Source organism: Anomaloglossus baeobatrachus, chromosome 9 (genome assembly GCF_048569485.1).
Source record: "Anomaloglossus baeobatrachus isolate aAnoBae1 chromosome 9, aAnoBae1.hap1, whole genome shotgun sequence".
Classification (NCBI taxonomy): domain Eukaryota; kingdom Metazoa; phylum Chordata; class Amphibia; order Anura; family Aromobatidae; genus Anomaloglossus; species Anomaloglossus baeobatrachus.
Window position 1 is genome coordinate 27,614,165 of NC_134361.1, and position 22,633 is coordinate 27,636,797.

Here is a 22,633-nt window from a genome sequence, read left to right on the forward strand (position 1 = left end):
TTCTGCAGGCAGAAGGAGTGGTAATTCCTGTTCCTCTTCAGGAACAAGACACGGTTTTTTCCTCCAATCTGATTGTGGGGGACCTAAAACTGCTCAACAAGCACGTGAAGGCCAGGCGGTTCCGGATGGCATCCCTCCGCTCCGTCATTGCCTCAATGTCTCAAGGAGATTTCCTAGCATCAATAGACACAGGATGCTTATCTCTACGTGCCGATTGCTCCAGAGCACCAACGTTTGCTACGTTTCGTTATTGAAGACGAGCATCTTCAGTTCGTAACCCTGCCCTTCGGTCTGGCGACAGCCCTACGGGTTTTCACCAAGTTCAGGGCAGCAGTGGGAGCAGTCCTGCACTCTCAGGGTCACTCGGTGATCCTTCCTTGGACGGTCGACTGGTCAAGGCACCCTCTCAAGAGGCATGCCAACACAGCCTGAGCGTAGCGCTGGAGACTCTCCAGAGTTTCGGGTGGATCATCAACTTCTCAAGGTTAAATCTGACACCGACCCAATCGCTGACATATCTGGGCATGGAGTGTCACGCTCCCTCAGCGATAGTGAAGCTTCCGCTGGACACGTTCACTACAGACGGGGGTGCAGTCTCTCCTTCACGGCCAGTCACACCCCTTAACACGACTCATGCAGAGGCAGTCACTTTCGCGCAGTTTCATCTGCGTCCACTCCAATGTGGCATTCTTTGCCAATGGGATGGGAAGTCGACGTCCCTGGAAGGAACGTCCCCCTTCTCAGACGGTCAAGGACTCTCTTCAGAGGAGTCCATCCTTCAAATCAATGTGCTGGAAATCTGGGCAGTGTATCTTGCCCTGCAAGCCTTCCAGCCGTGGCTGGAAAGCACACACATCCGAATTCAGTCGGACAACTCCACAGCGGTGGCGTACATCTACCACCAAGGCGGAACACGCAGTCGGCAAGCCTCCCAGGAAGTCCGGCGGAGTCTGATGGGGGTGGAAGACAGAGCATCCACCATATCCGCAGTTCACATCCCGGGCGCAGAAAACTGGGAAGCAGACTTCCTCAGTTGCCAGGGTATGGACGCAGGGGAAGGGTATCTTCACCCGGACGGTTTTCAGGAAATCTGTCAACGCTGGGGGATGCTGAACGTCGACCTAATAGCGTCTCGGCACAACAACAAGGTTCCGATTTTCATGGCGCGGTATCACGATCAAAGAGCTCTGGCGGCAGACGCCTTAGTTCAGGTTTGGTCGCAGTTCCAGCTACCTATGTGTTTCCCCCTCTGACACTGCTGCCCAGAGGGCTACGCAACATCAGGTCCGTTTGCCGCCACGCCATCCTCATCGCCACAGACTGGCCGAGGAGGTCGTAGTCCCCGGATCTGTGGCATCTCACGGTCTGCCAACCGTGGGCACTACCAGCCCGGCCAGACTTACTGTCCCAAGGGCCGTTTTTTCCATCTGAATTCTACGGCCCTGAACCTGACGGTATGGCCTTTGAGTCCTGAATCCTAGCATCTTCAGGATTATCTCAGGACGTCATTGCCACCATGAGACAGACTAGAAAACCGACGTCTGCCAAGATCTACCACAGGATGTGGAGGATATTCTTCTCTTAATGCTCTGCTCAGGGAGTGTCTCCCTGCCCATTTGCATTCCCTACTTTTCCTTCCTTCCTGCAATCTGGTTTGGAAAAAGGTTGTCACTCGGCTCCCTCAAAGGACAAGTCTCAGCGCTATCTGTATTCTTCAGAAGCGCCTAGCACCACTTCCTCAGGTACACACGTTCCTGCAGGAGGTTTGTCACATTGTCCCTCTGTACAAACGGCCGTTGGACCCATGGGATCTGAACAGGGTACTAATTGCTCTCCAGAAGCCGCCCTTCGAGCCTCTGAGAGATGTTTCACTCTCTCGACTTTCCCAGAAAGAGGCCTTGCTGGTAGCGGTCACGTCTCTTAGGAGAGTGTCCGAGCTAGCAGCGCTGTCATCCAAAAGCTTCCTTCCTGGTGTTTCACCAAGGCAAGGCAGTGCTGCGCCCGATTCCGGAGTTCTCCCTAAGGTGGTATCCCCCTTTCATCTCAATCAGGATATCTCCTTACCTTCCTTTTGCCTCATCCATTTCATCGATATGAAATGGATTTGCATTTGTTGGATCTGGTGAGAGCACTCAGAATCTACATTTCCCGCACGGCGCCTCTGCGCCGCTCGGATGCACTCTCTGTGCTTGTCGCTAATCAGCGTAAAGAGTCGCAGGCTTCCAAATCCACCCTGGCTCGATGGATCAAGGAACCAATTCTTGAAGCCTACTGTTCTGCTGGGCTTCCGGTTCCATCAGGGCTGAAAGCCCATTTTACCAGAGCCGTGGGTGCGCCCTAGGCATTACGGCACCAGGCTACGGCTCAGCAGGTGTGCCAGGCAGCTACCTGGTCGAGTCTGCACACTTTCACCAAGCATTGTCAGGTGCATACCTACGCTTAGGCGGATGCCAGCTTAGGTAGAAGAGTCCTGCAGGCGGCGGTTGCCTCCTTGTAGGGTAGGGCTGTTTTACAGCTCTAACATGAGGTATTTCTTTACCCACCCAGGGACAGCTTTTGGACGTCCCAATCGTCTGGGTCTCCCAATGGAGCGCCGAAGAAGAAGGGAATTTTGTTACTTACCGTAAATTCCTTTTCTTCTAGCTCCTATTGGGAGACCCAGCACCCGCCCTGTTGTCCTTCGGGATTTTTGGTTGGTTTTTCGGGTACACATGTTGTTCATGTTGAATGGTTTTCAGTTCTCCGATGTTACTTCGGAGTGAATTTGTTTAAACCAGTTATTGGCTTTCCTCCTTCTTGCTTTTGCACTAAAACTGGTGAGCCAGTGATCCCACTGGGGGTGTATAGCCAGAAGGGGAGGGGCCTTACACTTTTTAGTGTAATGCTTTGTGTGGCCTCCGGAGGCAGTACTATACACCCAATCGTCTGGGTCTCCCAATAGGAGCTAGAAGAAAAGGAATTTACGGTAAGTAACAAAATTCCCTTCTTTGTCGGCGGTGTTTGTTAAGGTTGAGGTACCCATTGCGGGTACGGAGGCTGGAGCCCACATGCTGCTTTCCTTCCCCATCCCCTTAGGGCTCTGGGTGAAGTGGGATCCTATCGGTCTCCAGGCACAGAAGACCGTGCTCCGTCCACAGCCCCTGGGAATCTGCTGGACATGGAGCTGAGTATCGTCAGGGACAGGGCCCTGCTGCATTAAGCTACTCTGTGTCCCCGTACAAATCGCGCACACACAGACCAGCATTGCTGGGTGTGTTAGTGCGCCGGGGGCAGCAGCGCGGCGCGCTTGTGCTATTACTCACTGCAGCTTTGCTGAGTGAGTTTATGTATTAGGAACTGCCGCGCCGGCCGCTGCTGGCGGTTTTTTACACTGCGGCGCGGCTGGGACTTGTGGTGCGCCGGGGACTTCCGCGCTGGCCGTGCTTATAGGACGGCCGCGCTTATAAATCGAGTCCCCGGCTTTTGCGGCCTAGTTCCGTTTCGTTCCCGCCCCCAGGCCTGCCAGTCAGGGGAAGGGCGGGACGCTGTTCAGAACGTCAGCGCCGAGGGCTGGAGTCTGCTTAGCATACTCCAACCCCCCTCACTGGGCACAGTGGGACGCCAGTTTCCCGCACTTTGTCTGGGGCACGCCCACGGCCCGCCCCTCTTCACAGGACGCCGGCAGCCATTCCTGTTTGCAGTCTGAGTGGAGAAGGGAGACAAGCTCTGGGAGACCCAGACACGGGATTCTGGCGACCACACACCCGCTTTTGAGCGGGCGGTAAGCGGCACCTCGGGTGCTGACCCCACTAGTGCCGAAGTGTTCATTTGTACTTTATGCTTGTATGCTATACATTGCACTGTACGGTCGCTATTCTTGGCTATATACCCTCCTAGATTGCTAGACAACAGCATGTCGTCCGCAAAAAGCAAGGGGGCCAAGGCACAGGCTTTCTATGCTACCTGTACCGCATGTAAGGCTGTTCTACCGGCAGGTGCCACTGACCCCCATTGTGTGCAATGTTCGGCCCCTGTAGCACTTGCTCAGCCGGGGCCTCTGCTAGAGGTGGCCCAAGGAGAACCACCTGTGAACACTGTCCAGGTGACAGGGACGGAGTTTGCAGTTTTTGCTGATAGATTGTCGGTGACTATGACTAAAATCCTTGAGACTTTGCAGTCCAGACCGGTAACTCAGACCATGGGCACTGTTGATTCAATGCTCCCTGGCCCCCCTCATTTGGAACAAATCCGTGCTCCGGGGGGGTCCCATGCATCCCGGGGTGAAGGCTCTGACACGGACGACAGTCCCAGACAGCCTAAGCGAGCTCGCTATGAGCGGCCCTCGACTTCATCACACTGGTCAGGGTCTCAGCAGGAGGACTCTCTGTATGATGAGGCAGAGGTAGCTGATCAGGATTCTGATCCTGAGACCGCTCTTAATCTGGATACACCTGATGGGGACGCAATAGTGAATGATCTCATAGCGTCCATCAATAAAATGTTGGATATTTCTCCCCCAGCTCCTCCAGTGGAGGAGTCAGCTTCACAGCAGGAGAAATTCCATTTCAGGTATCCCAAGCGTAAATTGAGTACTTTTCTGGACCACTCTGACTTTAGAGAGGCAGTCCAGAAACACCACGCTTATCCAGATAAGCGTTTCTCCAAACGCCTTAAGGATACACGTTATCCCTTTCCCCCTGACGTGGTCAAGAGCTGGACCCAGTGTCCAAAGGTGGATCCCCCAATCTCCAGGCTTGCGGCTAGATCCATAGTTGCAGTGGAAGATGGGGCTTCACTTAAAGATGCCACTGACAGACAGATGGAGCTCTGGTTGAAATCCATCTATGAAGCTATCGGCGCGTCGTTTGCTCCAGCATTCGCAGCTGTATGGGCACTCCAAGCTATTTCAGCTGGTCTTGCGCAGATTGAAACTGTCACACGTACATCTGTTCCGCAAGTAGCGTCCTTAACCTCTCAAATGTCTGCATTTGCGTCTTACACTATTAATGCTGTCCTGGACTCTACGAGCCGTACGGCAGTGGCGTCCGCCAACTCCGTGGTTTTACGCAGAGCCTTGTGGTTAAGGGAATGGAAGGCAGATTCTGCTTCCAAGAAGTGCTTAACCAGTTTGCCATTTTCTGGTGACAGACTGTTTGGTGAGAGATTGGATGAAATCATTAAACAGTCCAAGGGTAAGGATTCATCCTTACCTCAGCCCAGACCAAATAAACCCCAACAGAGGAGGGGACAGTCGAGGTTTCGGTCCTTTCGAGGCTCGGGCAGGTCCCAATTCTCCTCGTCCAAAAGGACTCAAAAGGATCAGAGGAGCTCAGATTCTTGGCGGGCTCAGTCACGCCCAAAGAAAGCAGCCGAAGGAACCGCTACCAAGGCGGCTTCCTCATGACTTTCGGCCTCCTCTCTCCGCATCCTCGGTCGGTGGCAGGCTCTCCCGCTTTGGCGACATTTGGCTGCCACAGGTCAAAGACCGTTGGGTGAGAGACATTCTGTCTCACGGGTACAGGATAGAGTTCAGTTCTCGTCCTCCAACTCGATTCTTCAGAACTTCTCCGCCTCCCGACCGAGCCGATGCTCTTCTGCAGGCGGTGTGCTCTTTAAAGGCAGAAGGAGTGGTGATCCCTGTTCCTCTTCAGGAGCAAGGTCACGGTTTTTACTCCAATTTGTTTGTGGTGCCAAAAAAGGACGGGTCTTTCCGTCCTGTTCTGGACCTAAAACTGCTCAACAAGCATGTGAAAACCAGGCGGTTCCGGATGGAATCCCTCCGTTCCGTCATCGCCTCAATGTCTCAAGGAGATTTCCTAGCATCAATAGACATCAAAGATGCTTATCTCCACGTGCCGATTGCTCCACAGCACCAGCGTTTTCTACGCTTCGCTATAGGAGACGAACACCTTCAGTTCGTAGCCCTACCTTTCGGTTTGGCAACAGCCCCAAGGGTCTTCACCAAGGTCATGGCAGCAGTAGTAGCAGTCCTGCACTCTCAGGGTCACTCTGTGATCCCTTACTTGGACGATCTACTTGTCAAGGCACCCTCTCAAGAGGCATGCCAACACAGCCTGAACGTTGCGCTGGAGACTCTCCAGAGTTTCGGGTGGATCATCAACTTTTCAAAGTCAAATCTGACCCCGACCCAATCGATAACATACCTTGGCATGGAGTTTCATACTCTCTCAGCGATAGTGATGCTTCCGCTGGACAAACGGCGTTCACTACAGACAGGGGTGCAATCTCTCCTTCAGGGCCAGTCGCACCCCTTGAGACGCCTCATGCACTTCTTGGGGAAGATGGTAGCAGCAATGGAGGCAGTCCCTTTCGCGCAGTTTCATCTGCGTCCACTACAATGGGACATTCTCCGCCAATGGGACGGGAAGTCGACGTCCCTAGACAGGAACGTCTCCCTTTCTCAGGCGGCCAAGGATTCTCTTCAGTGGTGGCTTCTTCCCACCTCATTGTCAATAGGAAAGTCTTTCCTACCCCCATCCTGGGCGGTGGTCACAACGGACGCGAGTCTATCAGGGTGGGGAGCAGTTTTTCTCCACCACAGGGCTCAAGGTACGTGGACTCAGCAAGAGTCCACCCTTCAGATCAATGTTCTGGAAATCAGAGCAGTGTATCTTGCCCTACAAGCCTTCCAGCAGTGGCTGGAAGGCAAGCAGATCCGAATTCAGTCGGACAACTCCACAGCGGTGGCATACATCAACCACCAAGGAGGGACACGCAGTCGGCAAGCCTTCCAGGAAGTCCGGCGGATTCTGACGTGGGTGGAAGACACGGCATCCACCATATCCGCAGTTCACATCCCGGGCGTAGAAAACTGGGAAGCAGACTTCCTCAGTCGCCAGGGTATGGACGCAGGGGAATGGTCTCTTCACCCGGACGTGTTTCAGGAAATTTGTCGCCGCTGGGGGATGCCGGACGTCGACCTAATGGCGTCCCGGCACAACAACAAGGTCCCGGCCTTCATGGTACGGTCTCACGATCTCAGAGCTCTGGCGGCGGACGCCTTAGTTCAAGATTGGTCGCAGTTCCGGCTGCCTTGTGTTCCCACCTCTGGCACTGTTGCCCAGAGTGCTACGCAAGATCAGGTCCGACTGCCGCCGCGCCATCCTCGTCGCTCCAGACTGGCCAAGGAGGTCGTGGTACCCGGATCTGTGGCATCTCACGGTAGGACAACCGTGGGCACTACCAGACCGGCCAGACTTGCTGTCTCAAGGGCCGTTTTTCCATCAGAATTCTGCGGCCCTGAGCCTGACTGTGTGGCCATTGAGTCCTGGGTCCTAGCGTCTTCAGGATTATCTCAAGAGGTCATTGCCACCATGAGACAGGCTAGGAAACTAACCTCTGCCAAGATCTACCACAGGACGTGGAAGATATTCTTAGCTTGGTGCTCTGCTCAGGAAGTTTCTCCCTGGCCATTTGCATTGCCTACTTTTCTTTCCTTCCTGCAATCCGGGTTGGAAAAAGGTCTGTCGCTCGGCTCCCTTAAGGGACAAGTCTCTGCGCTGTCTGTATTTTTTCAGAAGCGCCTAGCACGACTTCCTCAGGTACGCACGTTCCTGCAAGGGGTTTGTCATATCGTCCCTCCTTACAAGCGGCCGTTAGAGCCCTGGGATCTGAACAGGGTTCTAATTGCTCTCCAGAAGCCGCCTTTCGAGCCTATGAGGGATGTTTCCCTGTCTCGCCTTTCTCAGAAAGTGGCCTTTCTAGTAGCGGTCACGTCTCTTCGGAGAGTGTCCGAGCTAGCAGCGCTGTCATGCAAATCTCCCTTCCTGGTGTTTCACCAGGACAAGGTGGTTCTGCGCCCGATTCCGGAGTTTCTCCCTAAGGTGGTATCCCCCTTTCATCTCAATCAGGATATCTCCTTACCTTCTTTGTGTCCTCATCCAGTTCATCAATGTGAAAAGGATTTGCATTTGTTGGATCTGGTGAGAGCACTCAGAATCTACATTTCCCGCACGGCACCTCTGCGCCGCTCGGATGCACTCTTTGTCCTTGTCGCTGGCCAGCGTAAAGGGTCGCAGGCTTCCAAGTCAACCTTGGCTCGGTGGATCAAGGAACCAATTCTTGAAGCCTACCGTTCTGCGGGGCTTCCGGTTCCCTCAGGGCTGAAAGCCCATTCTACCAGAGCCGTGGGTGCGTCCTGGGCATTACGGCACCAGGCTACGGCTCAGCAGGTGTGCCAGGCGGCTACCTGGTCGAGTCTGCACACTTTTACCAAGCATTATCAGGTGCATACCTATGCTTCGGCGGACGCCAGCCTAGGTAGACAAGTCCTTCAGGCGGCGATTGCCCACCTGTAGAAAAGGGCCGTTTTTACGGCCCTATCATGAGGTATTATTTTACCCACCCAGGGATTGCTTTTGGACATCCCAATTGTCTGGGTCTCCCAATAGAGCGACAAAGAAGAAGGGAATTTTGTTTACTTACCGTAAATTCCTTTTCTTCTAGCTCTAATTGGGAGACCCAGCACCCGCCCCTGTTTTTTTGTATACACATGTTGTTCATGTTGAATGGTTTCAGTTCTCCGATATTCCTTCGGATTGAATTTGCTTAAACCAGTTTATTGGCTTTCCTCCTTCTTGCTTTTGCACTAAAACTGAGGAGCCCGTGATCCCACGGGGGGTGTATAGGCAGAAGGGGAGGGGCCTTACACTTTTAAGTGTAATACTTTGTGTGGCCTCCGGAGGCAGTAGCTATACACCCAATTGTCTGGGTCTCCCAATTAGAGCTAGAAGAAAAGGAATTTATGGTAAGTAAACAAAATTCCCTTCTTCTTATAGTTCCGTAATGGGAGACCCAGCACCCTCCCTGTTGCCTGTTGGCAGTTTCTTGTTCCGCGTGTTATCACCGGCTGTTGTTGTAGACAGAGGCTCCGGTTGTTCCGGTTTTTGCTCTATCTCTACTTGTGGGTGGCTATTCTCCTTCAGCTTTTGCACTAAACTGGCTATATTTGGTTATCCAGGGGGTGTATATGCTCAGAGGGAGGAGCTACACTTTTTAGTGTAGTACTTTGTGTGTCCTCCGGAGGCAGAAGCTATACACCCATGGTCTGGGTCTCCCATGTCGGAACTATAAGAAAAAGAATTTACGGTAAGTAAACAAAATTCTCTTTTTTACAGACATCAGTGCTGGTTTGTTTTCCATCCCCTCCTCCCTTCAATGATTCTACAGAACAGCCTGGGCTCTTATATACTGTATTCTGGAATTTAGTATCTAACAGTTACTGGTGCTGGCTGCAGCTTATAGGGGACACATCTGGTGACAGATTCCCTTTTAAATAAGTAAAGCTGATATTTTATGCATGCAGTTAGAGCCTCCATTCTTCTTGTCTTTGATCCTTCTCTTTCCTTTTATCTGTGGGGGCAGCAGTTTTTTTTCCAATGTGAAGCAATAAGACACTAAGTTGATGGTACAATATATAGAAGCAGTCTGGCTGAGTATTTTCCCATGAACCTGGGAGACAAATTTAGCAAACACGTAAGTGGATTTAATGGGATCGCCACCTCCAACACTTGAGTTACTAGGTCTCTGACCTCCCTCCAAAATGGAGACAACATCATGCAATCCTGAAATGTGTCGGCGTTCCGACTGACCCAACAACAATCTGAGATAGAGGAGAAAATCCACGCAAGACATCGGGTGCATTCTACCAATGCATTGATATTTTATATGGATTCTCTCTGCGTGTGTTTGTTTATACAGATGAAGTTTGACGTTGACTTTTATTGTCTTTGGCAGTGAATACATCTGAGGATGAATTTGATGAAGACGCAATAGCTGAAACTCAGCCTTTTTGTACCGAAGCAGAATCTGTAGGACCAAGTGTCCAAGCAACTCCAGAACCTGTCCAAAGTGTAACTGAAACTATCCAGTCTTCAAGTGGTGAGGAAGATGTCCAACAATTGTCTCATGAAACCATGTCCCTGGATGCTACACAACCAGTCTCCCAGTGCTTGTCCGAAAGACCTTCTGAGGAAACTGGTGCATGGCTGCAGCTTAAAAGAGAGGTTCCAGCTTCAGTCTGGGTGAAAGGCATCCAGCAGGAAGGCAAATCTGAAGATTTGGCAGGAGGCAATGAAAATTCAGCCCAAGCTGATGAGCAATCACTGAAACTGGAACTTGAAGCCACACAGTCATATGTAGAAGAAGGTCCAGCAGTACAGAAACCTCCAGAGCAGACGCTTACCCCAACAGATGACCAAAATAAGGAATCTGATGTCCCGTCAGAGACGATTGAGCAGCCGCAAGAAGATAATACACCGGCCACAGATAATGATGCCACTCAGGCATACAGTCTCGATATCCCAGATTCAGACAACGGTACCGCACAAGTTACCAGTCTATCGGAAGAAACTACAGGGGATGGTGATAGCCACCCTCCCAGGGCAACAGAAGACGAAAACACGCAGCCGGTAAAACCAAGCGTTACAGACACGGAGGACGTAGCCCCAGAGACATCTACTGAGAGCAACAAGAAACCATCTTCAAGAAGAGGTTAGTGTTCATGGTTGGATTGACGTTAACAAAGAACCATGAACATTTGCAGGTCGTTCCGATACCTATAAATTTATCAATAAAACGTCTGATATAAGGCCACATATATGGAAATGTGTCATACAGATTGGCACAGCTTATGATTTTGTATAGAGTCCATGCTAATATGCACCCACTATACTGAGGTGTCAAGCTTGCACACATTCATTCAATGCGGTTTGTAAATTGCAGTGCCCAGTGCGGTTTGGTAGCTTCGTTCTCTTGTAGGAGGCACGCTCCATGTACGTCAGTATTAGATGTGAATCACTGCTGCACTTTATTTTCTCGCTGCTCATGTCAGATGTAGGTACAGTGAACTTGGAATATCTTAGGATAGGTCCGCACTGTGTTTGTGGCCATTGTAGGGAACATGTGTTCAGGGCGTTTAAGCCCGACCTCGGCAGAGTCATCCATTCCCATTAGTTCAAACTGTGGGGAGGGGGGGAACTGCATGGTACACGTGTCTGTGCAATAGCCCTCTGTATAGGAAAGCAGAGGCTGTAGCCTATGTCTTAATGGTCCTAGGGCAACCTTCCTTTATACATCAAGAAAGCCTCCCGATATATAGTGTAGGCCAAGTGCACAGACGCAGTGTGCATCAAACCTTACACAACCAGTAAATACAAGCTCCCTGCGCATTATTGTACAGACCTGTGATTATTATTATAGCGCCATTAATTCCATGGTGCTTTACAAGTGAAAAGGGGTATACATAAAAACTAGTACAACAATCATTAACCGAACAAAACAGACTGGTAAAGGAGGAGAGAGGACCCTGCCCGCGAGGGCTCAGTCTACAGGGAATGGGTGAGGGTACAATAGGTGAGGACAGAGCTGGTTGCGCAGTGGTGTACTGGACTGAGGGTTATTGTAGGGTGTAGGCTTGTCGGAAGAGGTGGCTCTTCAGGTTCCTCTTGAAGCTTTTCACGGTAGGAGAGAGTCTGATATGCTGGGGTAGAGCGTTCCAGAGTATGGGGGAGGCACAGGAGAAATCTTGTACGCGATTGTGGGAAGAGGAGATAAGAGAGTAGAGAAGGAGATCTTGTGAGGATCTGAGTTTGCTTGTAGGTAGATACCAGGAGACTAGGTCAGAGATGTAGGGAGGAGACAGGTTGTGGATGGCTTTGTAGGTCATGGTTAATGTTTTGAACTGGAGTCTTTGGGCAATGAAAAGCCAGTGAAGGGATTGGCAGAGTGGCGAGGCTGGGGAATAGTGAGGGGAGAGGTGGATTAACCAGGCTGCAGAGTTCAGGATAGATTGGAGGGGTGCAAGAGTGTTGGAAGGGAGGCCAGAGAGCAGGAGGTTGCAGTAGTCGAGGCGGGAGATGATGAGGGCATGTACTAATGTTTTTGCTGATTCTTGGTTAAGGAAGGCATGGATCCGGGAGATATTTTTGAGTGGTAGTCGGCATGAGGTGAAGAGAGCTTGGATGTGCGGCTTGAAGGATAGAGCAGAGTCGAGGGTTACTCGATTGTAGCAGATTCATTGACTGTGACCAAACTGCAGCTTCAGAATGACATGGCAGACATGCATCTGATTAATTAGGATGGAGAAGGCCGCAGAACAAAAGGCCAAGCAGTAAGGTTTTTATTTTTCATTGGGGTTATGCTTTAACTACCCATATAAAAGTGTCATGTCCTCTTTTAATGACTCTTAAAATAAATTGTTGTTCTTAATTCTATTTCATCATATGGGAGGAGTGACCGCACTATTGGGTGTTGTGCATTTTAGGTGTGGACTGCTGCTCCACCTTCAATGTTTAAGTGATATATCATGTTTAATACTTTATAGTATTTTTAGCTTAAGAGGAAAATGTCATGTGAAGATCACAATGGTTCTTCCCAAGGCTGCATAGGCGTAATAAATCCTCTTTTAAAATGTAATTTGTTTATTATTTTTTTTCCCAGTATATTTTTCTTCTATAAACAACTGTTTAAATAAAATCCCATTTTATTTTTAAATGTGTTTAATAATGTTTTATGCATCACAGGTCTGAGCAGAAGTAAGAAAATTGAGCCTGAAAACCTTGTTCTGGTGAGTAAACCCTAGTTTGGAAATATATCTCCTCTGTTTCCTCGCTTCTATCCAGTTTTACATGTAAAACAGAGTTGCTTTATTGTGAAATTGCACTTTATATCGCTGCCAAATATTCAAACAAGCTTCCTAGTTGCAATTTGAATTTCTCTCCATGTATGTAAAATAGCACTCAGCATTTACCACCTCCTGTCATTGTTCAGCAGACTCCACCAGAAAAGGAAGAGCAGCCAGAGAAAGCTTCCGCTGGCCCTGATTCCAAAAAAGAAAAACCAGATGAAGAGCGTGAACCACAACCATCTGAACCAGAGATAAAAGAGATGCAAGCCGAGAAAGGAGTGAAAAGAAGGGGAGGGAGGAGAACTGAGCAATCACAGGTCGAAACCACAGCAAAGGAAGAAGTTCCTGTCGTAACGACTTCTCGAAGGGGAACTCTTAAGAATTCCTCAGAGGATGAACCATCATCTTCAGGAATGAATGAGCAGCGTGGTAGGAAGCCAGCATCTAGAAAGAGTGCAAAAAAAGTAACTAATGAAGAGGAACCCAAGCAACCTACTTCCAAATTTGAGGAAGTTAAGGAGAGTGTCGCCACAGAAATCCTACCGGTAAATCTTCCCGAGGAGATAGAAAGTCCGACAGAAGATAACAAAGATATCGCGATACTAACGACATCCAAAGAGGCCTGTGATCAAGCTTCTTTGGAGAACAAGGAAATCGTATGCCCAGAGTCATCTACATTGTCCCCTGTTATTGAAATCAATGAGCCGAACGATAATTCTGCTGAAAAGGAGTCAGAATCGCATCAAGTCAGTAAAAAGAGGCCAGCAAGAAACAAAAGACTAGGTGCTGCAAGGCTAAAGAATGAAGCACAATCTATTGATATCGCAGAGAAAGACCAAGATGACAATAAAGATGATCCGGTAACAATTCAGGAGAAGAACAAGAGCAAACAATCAGAGAAGATAACACAAGAAGAAAGTCAAGGAAGAAAAGCAACTCGGCAATCTCGTGTTAAACCTCCAGAATTGGACAAAGATGAGGACACTACAGCAAGTATACCAGTTGAAATTAAGAAGGTTGAAGAAGTCTGTCCACCTGATGATGATACACTTTCTAGGAATGAAAAATCAAGAAGAACACGGAGTCGTTTGATAGTAGAAACTAAAGAGGAACCGGAAAACATTCAGGAGGGTGAGAAGAGAACCAGGAGGAGTGCAAGTGTAAAAACTACTAAACCAAAAAATAAAGAAAATAAACAAAACCAGGAAGATATGTCAGCAAATAATAAAACGCTGAAAAGCACCAGAAATAAATCAAAGGAGGACACCACAAAGCCAGAAGAAGTTAAAATTGAAAAACAAGCAGCAGTTAAACAAACGAGGCAAAAGCGGAATCTGAAGGAAGAACAGAAAACTGAAGAAAAGGCGGAATCCCAGGAAACCTCTACCAACGATTCTCAAATATCCAGAAGATCCAGAAAAGAAAATCGAGGGGAAGTCAAGGTGGTGAAAGAAGAAACTGTAAAAGAAACCACCACTTCCAGAAGAACGAGGGGACACTCAAAGGAAGAAGTTGTGACATTGCAAGAAGATCAAACTAAAAGACCCAAGAATACTAGCAAGGATTCAAAGGAAGAGGCAAAGATTAATGAAACAGTTGAAAGTTTTCGTGAAGAGGAAACAGTTGAAAAAAAGACCACACGAAAAACTAGAAAAAATCTCAAAGATGACAAGAGTGAGTCAAAAGAGACTGAGGACAACCCCAAGCCTGAAAGATCAACAAGGACACGAGCAAAGGTGTCTAATGAAAGCCGAGAGTCACAAGAAGAGTTAGAAGTGAATAAGACCGCAGAGGAGATTGGCAAAGTATCACCGCATGAGGAGAAATCACAGCCTGCAGTTGGGAGAGGCAGACGAGCTGCTAAAAAAGATATACCTCAGATTTCTACTCCAGTTTCTTCAAGAAAGCGAGGACAAGCAACAATAGCAGAAGAAGACGAAGGGAAGAGGAAGAAATCTGATACCGAAGAAGAACAAGCAGAGTTAGGAACGGTAGAAACGCCAAAAAGCCGTAGAGGGAGGCCAAGAAAACTCATTCCGGAATCAGAAAATGTGCAGACTGTAAAGGTAATTTTATTAACTGGGAAGCCTTTTCATAGGGCAGAAACCTCTTGTGATGACTGGGTTTCTGCGTATCGCTTGCGTTGGGTTAAAATAAGATGTAACCTTCAGTCTTTGTTTACAAGCTGCAGCCGTGACGTCACCTCTATAGTGCGAGTGAATGCTGCAGCCTATCACAGAGCTCAGTGCCTCGTGGTGTCTATATTGGCAGAGCAACTGAGCTAAGTGATTGGCTGCAGTGGTGACATGTGCTTTAGATGTCACTTCACTGGTGCAAAACAAAGAGCAGAGCAATGGTAGAGAAATGTTGCTGGAGCAGCAAAGACAAGTGAGTAACAGCACTTCATATTTCTTCGGCGCTCCATTGGGAGACCCAGACGATTGGGTGTATAGCACTGCCTCCGGAGGCCACACAAAGCAATTACACCAAAAAGTGTAAGGCCCCTCCCCTTCTGGCTATACACCCCCAGTGGGATCACTGGCTCACCAGTTTTCTGCTTTGTGCGAAGGAGGTCAGACATCCACGCATAGCTCCACTGTTTAGTCAGCAGTAGCTGCTGACTATGTCGGATGGAAGAAAAGAGGGCCCATATACGGCCCCCAGCATGCTCCCTTCTTACCCCACTTGTGGTTCGTAAGGTTGAGGTACCCATTGCGGGTACGGAGGCTGGAGCCCACATGCTGCTTTCCTTCCCCATCCCCCTGAGGGGCTCTGTGGAAGTGGGATCTTACCGGCCCCCAAGCCCTGAGGCCGGGCTCCATCCACAGACCCAGTGAACCTGATGGATACGGAGCTGTGTACCATTCAGGGACAAGGCCCTGCAACTTTCAGGTACTCTGTGTCCCCGTTCAGGCGGGCACGCACACACCAGACTTGCTGGGTGTGTTAGTGCGCCGGGGACAGTAACGCTGGGGTTTGAGTCACAGCAGCTTAGCTGTGTGACTTCATGTGCTGGGAACTAGAGCGGCGGTGCGGCTGGGACTTGTAGTGCGCCGGGGACTTAGCGCCGACCGCGCTTTTACGGCGGCGGCGCTTATAAATTTAGTCCCCGGCTTTTGCGGCCTAGCTCCGCTTCGTTCCCGCCCCCTCCCTGTCAATCAGGGAAGGGGAGAGACGCTGTACGTTTACTCAGCGCCGAGGGCTGGAGCCTTATTTACATGCTCCAGCCCTCTCACTTGGCACAGTGGGACACAGGTTTCCCGCTTTTGGTCTGGCACGCCCAGGGCCCGCCCCCCCCTCCACAGGACGCCGGCAGCCATTCCTGCATGCAGTTCTGGCTGGAGGACGGACACAGGCTCTGGGAGACCCAAGACTAGGGATTTCTGGACCACACACCCGCGTTTAACGGGCGGTAAGCAGCACTTTAGTGCTGGCCCCTCTTGTGCCACAGTGTGTATTGGTGTACTTTTTCCTGTACCAGATATCTATAGATATATACTGCACTGTACGGTCGCTTCTTGGCTGTATACCCTATATTGCTCTGGGAAGACAACAACATGTCATCCACAAAACGCAAGGGTGCCAAGGCACGGGCTGTATACACTGCTTGTACAGCATGTGGGGCTAATCTACCAGCAGGCTCCAACGACTCTCATTGTGTGCAATGTTCAGTCCCAGTGGCACTTCGTCAGCCAGAGCCTATGGTGGTAGTAGCCCAGGCAGAGTCGCCTGTGAACCCTGCCCCGGTGACGGGGACAGAATTTGCAGTCTTTGCTGATAAAATGTCTGTGACTATGACAAAAATCCTGGAGACCTTGCAGTCCAGGCCAGTTGCTCAGACCATGGACACTACTGTCCCTATGTTCCCCGGTCCCCCTCAGTTGGAACTAATCCGTACTTCACGGGGGTCCCAGGCATCACTGGCTGAGGGCTCTGACTCCGATGACAGTCCCAGGCCGCCTAAGCGAGCTCGCTGGGAGAGACCCTCCACGTCATCACGCGGGTCAGGGTCTCAGCGAGAAGGGTCTCTATATGATGAGACAGAGGTGGGTGATCAGGAGTCTAGTCCTGACACCGCACTCAATTTGGATACGCCAGATGGTGACGCCATGGTAAATGACCTTATAGCGGCCATCAATAGGCTGTTGGATATTTCTCCCCCAGCCCCTTCAGCAGAGGAGGCAGCTGCCCAGCAGGAGAAATTCCATTTCCTGTATCCCAAGCGTAAATTGAGCACCTTTCTGGACCACTCTGACTTCAGAGCATCAATCCAGAAACACCATGCTAATCCGGACAAGCGTTTTTCCAAACGTCTTAAGGATACACGTTATCCCTTTCCCCCTGACGTGGTCAAACGCTGGACCCAGTGTCCAAAAGTGGACCCTCCAATATCCAGGCTTGCAGCTAGATCCATAGTTGCAGTGGAGGATGGGGCTTCACTTAAAGATGCCAATGACAGACAGATGGACCTTTGGTTGAAATCTGTCTATGAAGCTATTGGCGCGTCGTTTGCTCCAGCATTCGCGGCCGTGTGGGCGCTCCAAGCTATTTCAGCTGGTTTGGCACAGGTGGACTCTTTCATACGTCCAGCAGTGCCGCAAGTGGCGTCCTTAACTACGCAAATGACTGCGTTTGCGACCTACGCTATTAATGCGGTACTGGACTCTACGAGCCGTACCGCAATGGCTTCCGCCAACTCTGTAGTTTTGCGCAGAGCCTTGTGGTTAAAGGAATGGAAAGCAGATTCTGCTTCTAAAAAATGTTTAACCAGCTTGCCATTATCTGGAGACAGACTGTTTGGTGAGCAATTGGCGGAAATCATTAAACAGTCCAAAGGTAAGGACTCTTCCTTACCCCAGCCCAGATCAAGCAAACCTCAACAGAGGAAGTGGCAGTCAAAGTTTCGGTCCTTTCGAGGCTCGGGCAAGCCCCAGTTCGCCTCGTCCAAGGGGACTCAAAAAGAGCAAAGGAGCTCTGATTCCTGGCGGGCTCACTCACGCCCCAAGAAAGCAGCCGGAGGTACCGCTTCCAAGGCGGCTGCCTCCCTCCGCATCCTCGGTCGGTGGCAGGCTCTCCCGCTTTTGCGACATTTGGCTGCCACAGGTCAAAGACCGGTGGGTAACAGACATTTTGTCTCACGGGTACAGGATAGAGTTCAGTTCTCGTCCTCCGCCTCGGTTCTTCAGAACTTCCCCACATCCCGACCGAGCAGATGCCCTTCTGCAGGCGGTGAATTCTCTAAGAGCAGAAGGAGTGGTGGTCCCTGTTCCTCTTCAGGAACAAGGACAAGGTTTTTACTCCAATCTCTTTGTGGTGCCAAAAAAGGACGGCTCATTCCGTCCTGTTCTGGACCTAAAACTGCTCAACAAGCATGTGAACGCCAGGCGGTTCCGGATGGAATCCCTCCGCTCAGTCATTGCCTCAATGTCTCAAGGAGATTTCCTAGCATCAATAGACATCAAAGATGCTTATCTCCACGTGCCGATTGCTACAGAGCACCAACGTTTTCTACGCTTCGTGATAGACGACCATCTTCAGTTCGTAGCTCTGCCATTTGGTCTGGCGACAGCCCCACGGGTGTTCACCAAGGTCATGGCGGCAGTGGTAGCAGTCTTGCACTCTCAGGGACACTCTGTGATCCCTTACTTGGACGATCTACTTGTCAAGGCACCCTCTCAGGAGGCATGCCAACTCAGCCTGAATGTTGCACTGGAGACTCTCCAGACGTTCGGGTGGATCATCAACTTCTCAAAGTCAAATCTGTCACCGACCCAATCGCTAACGTATCTTGGCATGGAGTTTCATACTCTCTCAGCGATAGTGAAGCTTCCGCTGGACAAGCAGAGGTCACTACAGACTGGGGTGCAGGCTCTCCTTCAAAGTCAGTCGCACTCCTTAAGACGCCTCATGCACTTCCTCGGGAAGATGGTGGCGGCAATGGAGGCGGTTCCGTTTGCGCAGTTTCATCTGCGCCCACTTCAATGGGACATTCTCCGCCAATGGGACGGGAAGTCAACATCCCTGGACAGGAAAGTCTCCCTTTCCCAGACGGCCAAAGACTCTCTGCAGTGGTGGCTTCTTCCCACCTCATTATCACAGGGAAGATCCTTCCTACCTCCGTCCTGGGCGGTGGTCACGACGGACGCGAGTCTCTCAGGGTGGGGAGCAGTTTTTCTCCACCACAGGGCTCAGGGTACGTGGACTCAGCAGGAGTCCACCCTTCCGATCAATGTTCTGGAGATCAGAGCAGTGTATCTTGCCCTACTAGCCTTCCAGCAGTGGCTGGAAGGAAAGCAGATCCGAATTCAGTCGGACAACTCCACAGCGGTGGCATACATCAACCACCAAGGGGGGACTCGCAGTCGGCAAGCCTTCCAGGAAGTCCGTCGGATCCTGATGTGGGTGGAAGCCACGGCCTCCACCATATCCGCAGTTCACATCCCCGGCGTAGAAAACTGGGAAGCAGACTTCCTCAGTCGCCAGGGCATGGACGCAGGGGAATGGTCCCTTCACCCGGAAGTGTTTCAGGAAATCTGTCGCCGCTGGGGAAGGCCGGACGTCGATCTAATGGCGTCCCGGCACAACAACAAGGTCCCGACCTTCATGGCACGGTCTCGCGATCACAGAGCTCTGGCGGCAGACGCCTTAGTGCAAGATTGGTCGCAGTTCCGGCTCCCTTATGTGTTTCCACCTCTGGCACTCTTGCCCAGGGTGCTACGCAAGATCAGATCCGACTGCAGCCGCGTCATACTCGTCGCCCCAGACTGGCCAAGGAGGGCGTGGTATCCGGATCTGTGGCGTCTCACGGTCGGCCAACCGTGGGCACTACCAGACCGACCAGACTTACTGTCCCAAGGGCCGTTTTTCCATCGGAATTCCGCGGCCCTGAACCTGACTGTGTGGCCATTGAGTCCTGGATCCTAGCGTCTTCAGGATTATCCCAAGGGGTCGTTGCCACCATGAGACAGGCTAGGAAGCCCACGTCCGCTAAGATCTACCACAGAACGTGGAGGATATTCTTATCCTGGTGCTCTGCTCAGGGAGTGTCTCCCTGGCCATTTGCATTGCCTACCTTTCTTTCTTTCCTACAATCTGGGTTAGAAAAAGGTTTGTCGCTCGGCTCCCTTAAGGGGCAAGTCTCGGCGCTATCCGTCTTTTTTCAGAAGCGTCTAGCACGACTCTCTAAGGTGCGCACGTTCCTGCAGGGGGTTTGTCATATCGTACCCCCGTACAAGCGACCATTAGATCCATGGGACCTGAACAGGGTGCTAGTTGCCCTCCAGAAGCCGCCCTTCGAGCCTCTGAGGGAGGTTTCACTTTCTAGACTGTCACAGAAAGTGGCTTTTCTGGTAGCGATCACATCTCTTCGGAGAGTGTCTGAGCTAGCAGCGCTGTCATCCAAGGCTCCCTTCCTGGTCTTCCACCAGGACAAGGTAGTGCTGCGCCCCATTCAGGAGTTTCTCCCGAAGGTGGTATCCTCTTTTCATCTTAATCAGGATATCTCTTTGCCTTCTTTTTGTCCTCATGCAGTTCATCGGTATGAGAAGGATTTACATTTGTTCGACCTGGTGCGAGCACTCAGAATCTACATTTCCCGCACGGCGCCCCTGCGCCGTTCGGATGCACTCTTTGTCCTTGTCGCTGGTAAGCGCAAGGGGTCGCAGGCTTCTAAGGCCACCCTGGCTCGATGGATCAAAGAACCAATTCTTGAGGCCTACCGTTCTGCTGGGCTTCCGGTTCCATCAGGGCTGAAGGCCCATTCTACCAGAGCCGTGGGTGCGTCCTGGGCATTGCGTCACCAGGCTACGGCTCAACAGGTGTGCCAGGCAGCTACCTGGTCCAGTCTGCACACTTTCACCAAACATTATCAGGTGCATACCTATGCTTCGGCGGACGCCAGCCTAGGTAGAAGAGTCCTGCAGGCGGCAGTTGCCTACCCGTAGGGGAGGGCTGTCTTTGCAGCTCTAACATGAGGTATTTCTTTACCCACCCAGGGACAGCTTTTGGACGTCCCAATCGTCTGGGTCTCCCAATGGAGCGCCGAAGAAGAAGGGAATTTTGTTTACTTACCGTAAATTCCTTTTCTTCTAGCTCCTATTGGGAGACCCAGCACCCGCCCTGTTGTCCTTCGGGATTTTTGGTTGTTTTTCGGGTACACATGTTGTTCATGTTGAATGGTTTTCAGTTCTCCGAGGTTATTTCGGAGGGAATTTGTTTAAACCAGTTATTGGCTTTCCTCCTTCTTGCTTTTGCACTAAAACTGGTGAGCCAGTGATCCCACTGGGGGTGTATAGCCAGAAGGGGAGGGGCCTTACACTTTTTGGTGTAATTGCTTTGTGTGGCCTCCGGAGGCAGTGCTATACACCCAATCGTCTGGGTCTCCCAATAGGAGCTAGAAGAAAAGGAATTGACGGTAAGTAACAAAATTCCCTTCTTTTTGTAACCAAGCGTAAATAGATAGGCTCAAGATATTTATTTCTGCCTCTCCTTTATAAAGAACCCCTCACTTCCAGAAACACTATGGACCCCTTATAGGCTTTATGCTCTGAAACTGACCAGATCCCTAGATCTGACCTCCCTCCATCTCGGTCTCTTCTTGCATGCTGCCTCTGCCATCAGCATGGGGAACGCTCAGGTGGCCATCTGCACAACTATTCAGCTAGCCTGAACATTCAATCTTCAGTAGCAAACCAGCCCCTTCAAAGTAAAAAGCTGATTGTGGGAAGTGGTGAACTCTTAAAGAAAAGATGAGAATAACCCTTTGTTATGCGGGTGTTAATGGCTTTCTATTACTATACAATAAGGGGGATTTTAGAACTGCTCTTCAATCTAAATTACCATTTTAAGGTATCTTCTACTGACTTACAGGAAATCTCCCCACCTGATCCATCCCCATCTCGAAGCACCCGCCAAAGGACAAGTTCTGCTTTAAGTAACACACCAGAGGCCAAAACTCCCCGACGCACCAACAGAACTTCCACTTTAGTCGCCGCTACCAGTCCGTATGTTGCTCAGTCAGGATCTGCTCCTAAGGTTTGCCTTAACTATAGCCATCATGCTGTATTATAGTTTCTAATCCTCATATGTTCCCACTTATAATTGATTATACATTCATTCCTATTTAAATTTTGCAATTGATGTCTATATTCCTCCTTCAGATTCTGTTCACAGGTGTGGTGGATACAGAAGGTGAGGAGGCAATCTGTTCTTTGGGTGGAGAGATAGCAGATTCTGTGTTTGACTGTACCCACCTAGTAACTGATCGGGTTAGGAGAACGGTGAAGTTTCTCTGCGCCCTCGCAAGGGGTATTCCCATCGTCACGCTGGAGTGGATAGATAAGGTGCAAATGTTTTTTTACTTTTCTCCTTAGTATCCGTCATCAATGTCAGATTAGCAGGAGTCCGGCAACTCCGTGATCCTGCAAACCACTGTTTCGTACGCTGTTTTGTGGTTGCTGTCATCTTCTGCTCCTCTGTTTTTATTCTTTTCAGCATAAAAGCAGTCTATAAACTCTTTAATCATGACTTGTCTTTGCAGTGTAAGAAGAGCGGATGCTTCTTGTCCCCAAGTGGATTTCTTGTTAATGATAAAGAACAGGAGAAATCCTTCAACTTTACGTTGTCAAAATCTTTGCAGAAAGCAAAGAAGCATCCACTTTTAGAGGTACCCAACTTCATCTTCCAGCCAGCTACTGGCCAGAAGTAACCTTGAATATTTAAAGCAAAGGAAACTGAATAGGTTACAATATGTCTGGGCTACACAATGGCTCTCAAAGCATGATCCAGCAGTCTATTATTGTTTAAACTGTTATAGGCCCTTTTAATTCTGAGGAGATCAGTGGGTATCAGGGATTTGAGACCCCACACTAAATAGACAAACAACCTCTTAGGAGCATGCAGTGAACGGAGCACGGGTGCAAGATAGCTTGACTTTTGGCTGTATCCATACTTTGATGTGCGCTCCTGTCTCCTTGAACCCATACCCCAATTAATCAGAATTAATGGGCC

General features: G+C 50.2%; 1 protein-coding gene across 3 annotated transcripts in view; it reads left to right on the forward strand.

The window, feature by feature from the left end:
* Nucleotides 1-22,633, forward strand: part of MDC1 (mediator of DNA damage checkpoint 1) — a 100,318-nt gene that overhangs the window by 65,404 nt on the left and 12,281 nt on the right. For 2 of the 3 annotated variants that reach the window (XM_075323431.1, XM_075323432.1), the window contains exons 9-14: nt 9,736-10,491; nt 12,522-12,565; nt 12,769-14,691; nt 21,494-21,658; nt 21,784-21,966; nt 22,164-22,289. In XM_075323431.1, the coding sequence (XP_075179546.1) occupies nt 9,736-10,491; nt 12,522-12,565; nt 12,769-14,691; nt 21,494-21,658; nt 21,784-21,966; nt 22,164-22,289 (3,197 nt within the window). The remainder of the gene's footprint in view (nt 1-9,735; nt 10,492-12,521; nt 12,566-12,768; nt 14,692-21,493; nt 21,659-21,783; nt 21,967-22,163; nt 22,290-22,633) is intronic. The other variant, XM_075323433.1, reaches the window with a different exon arrangement.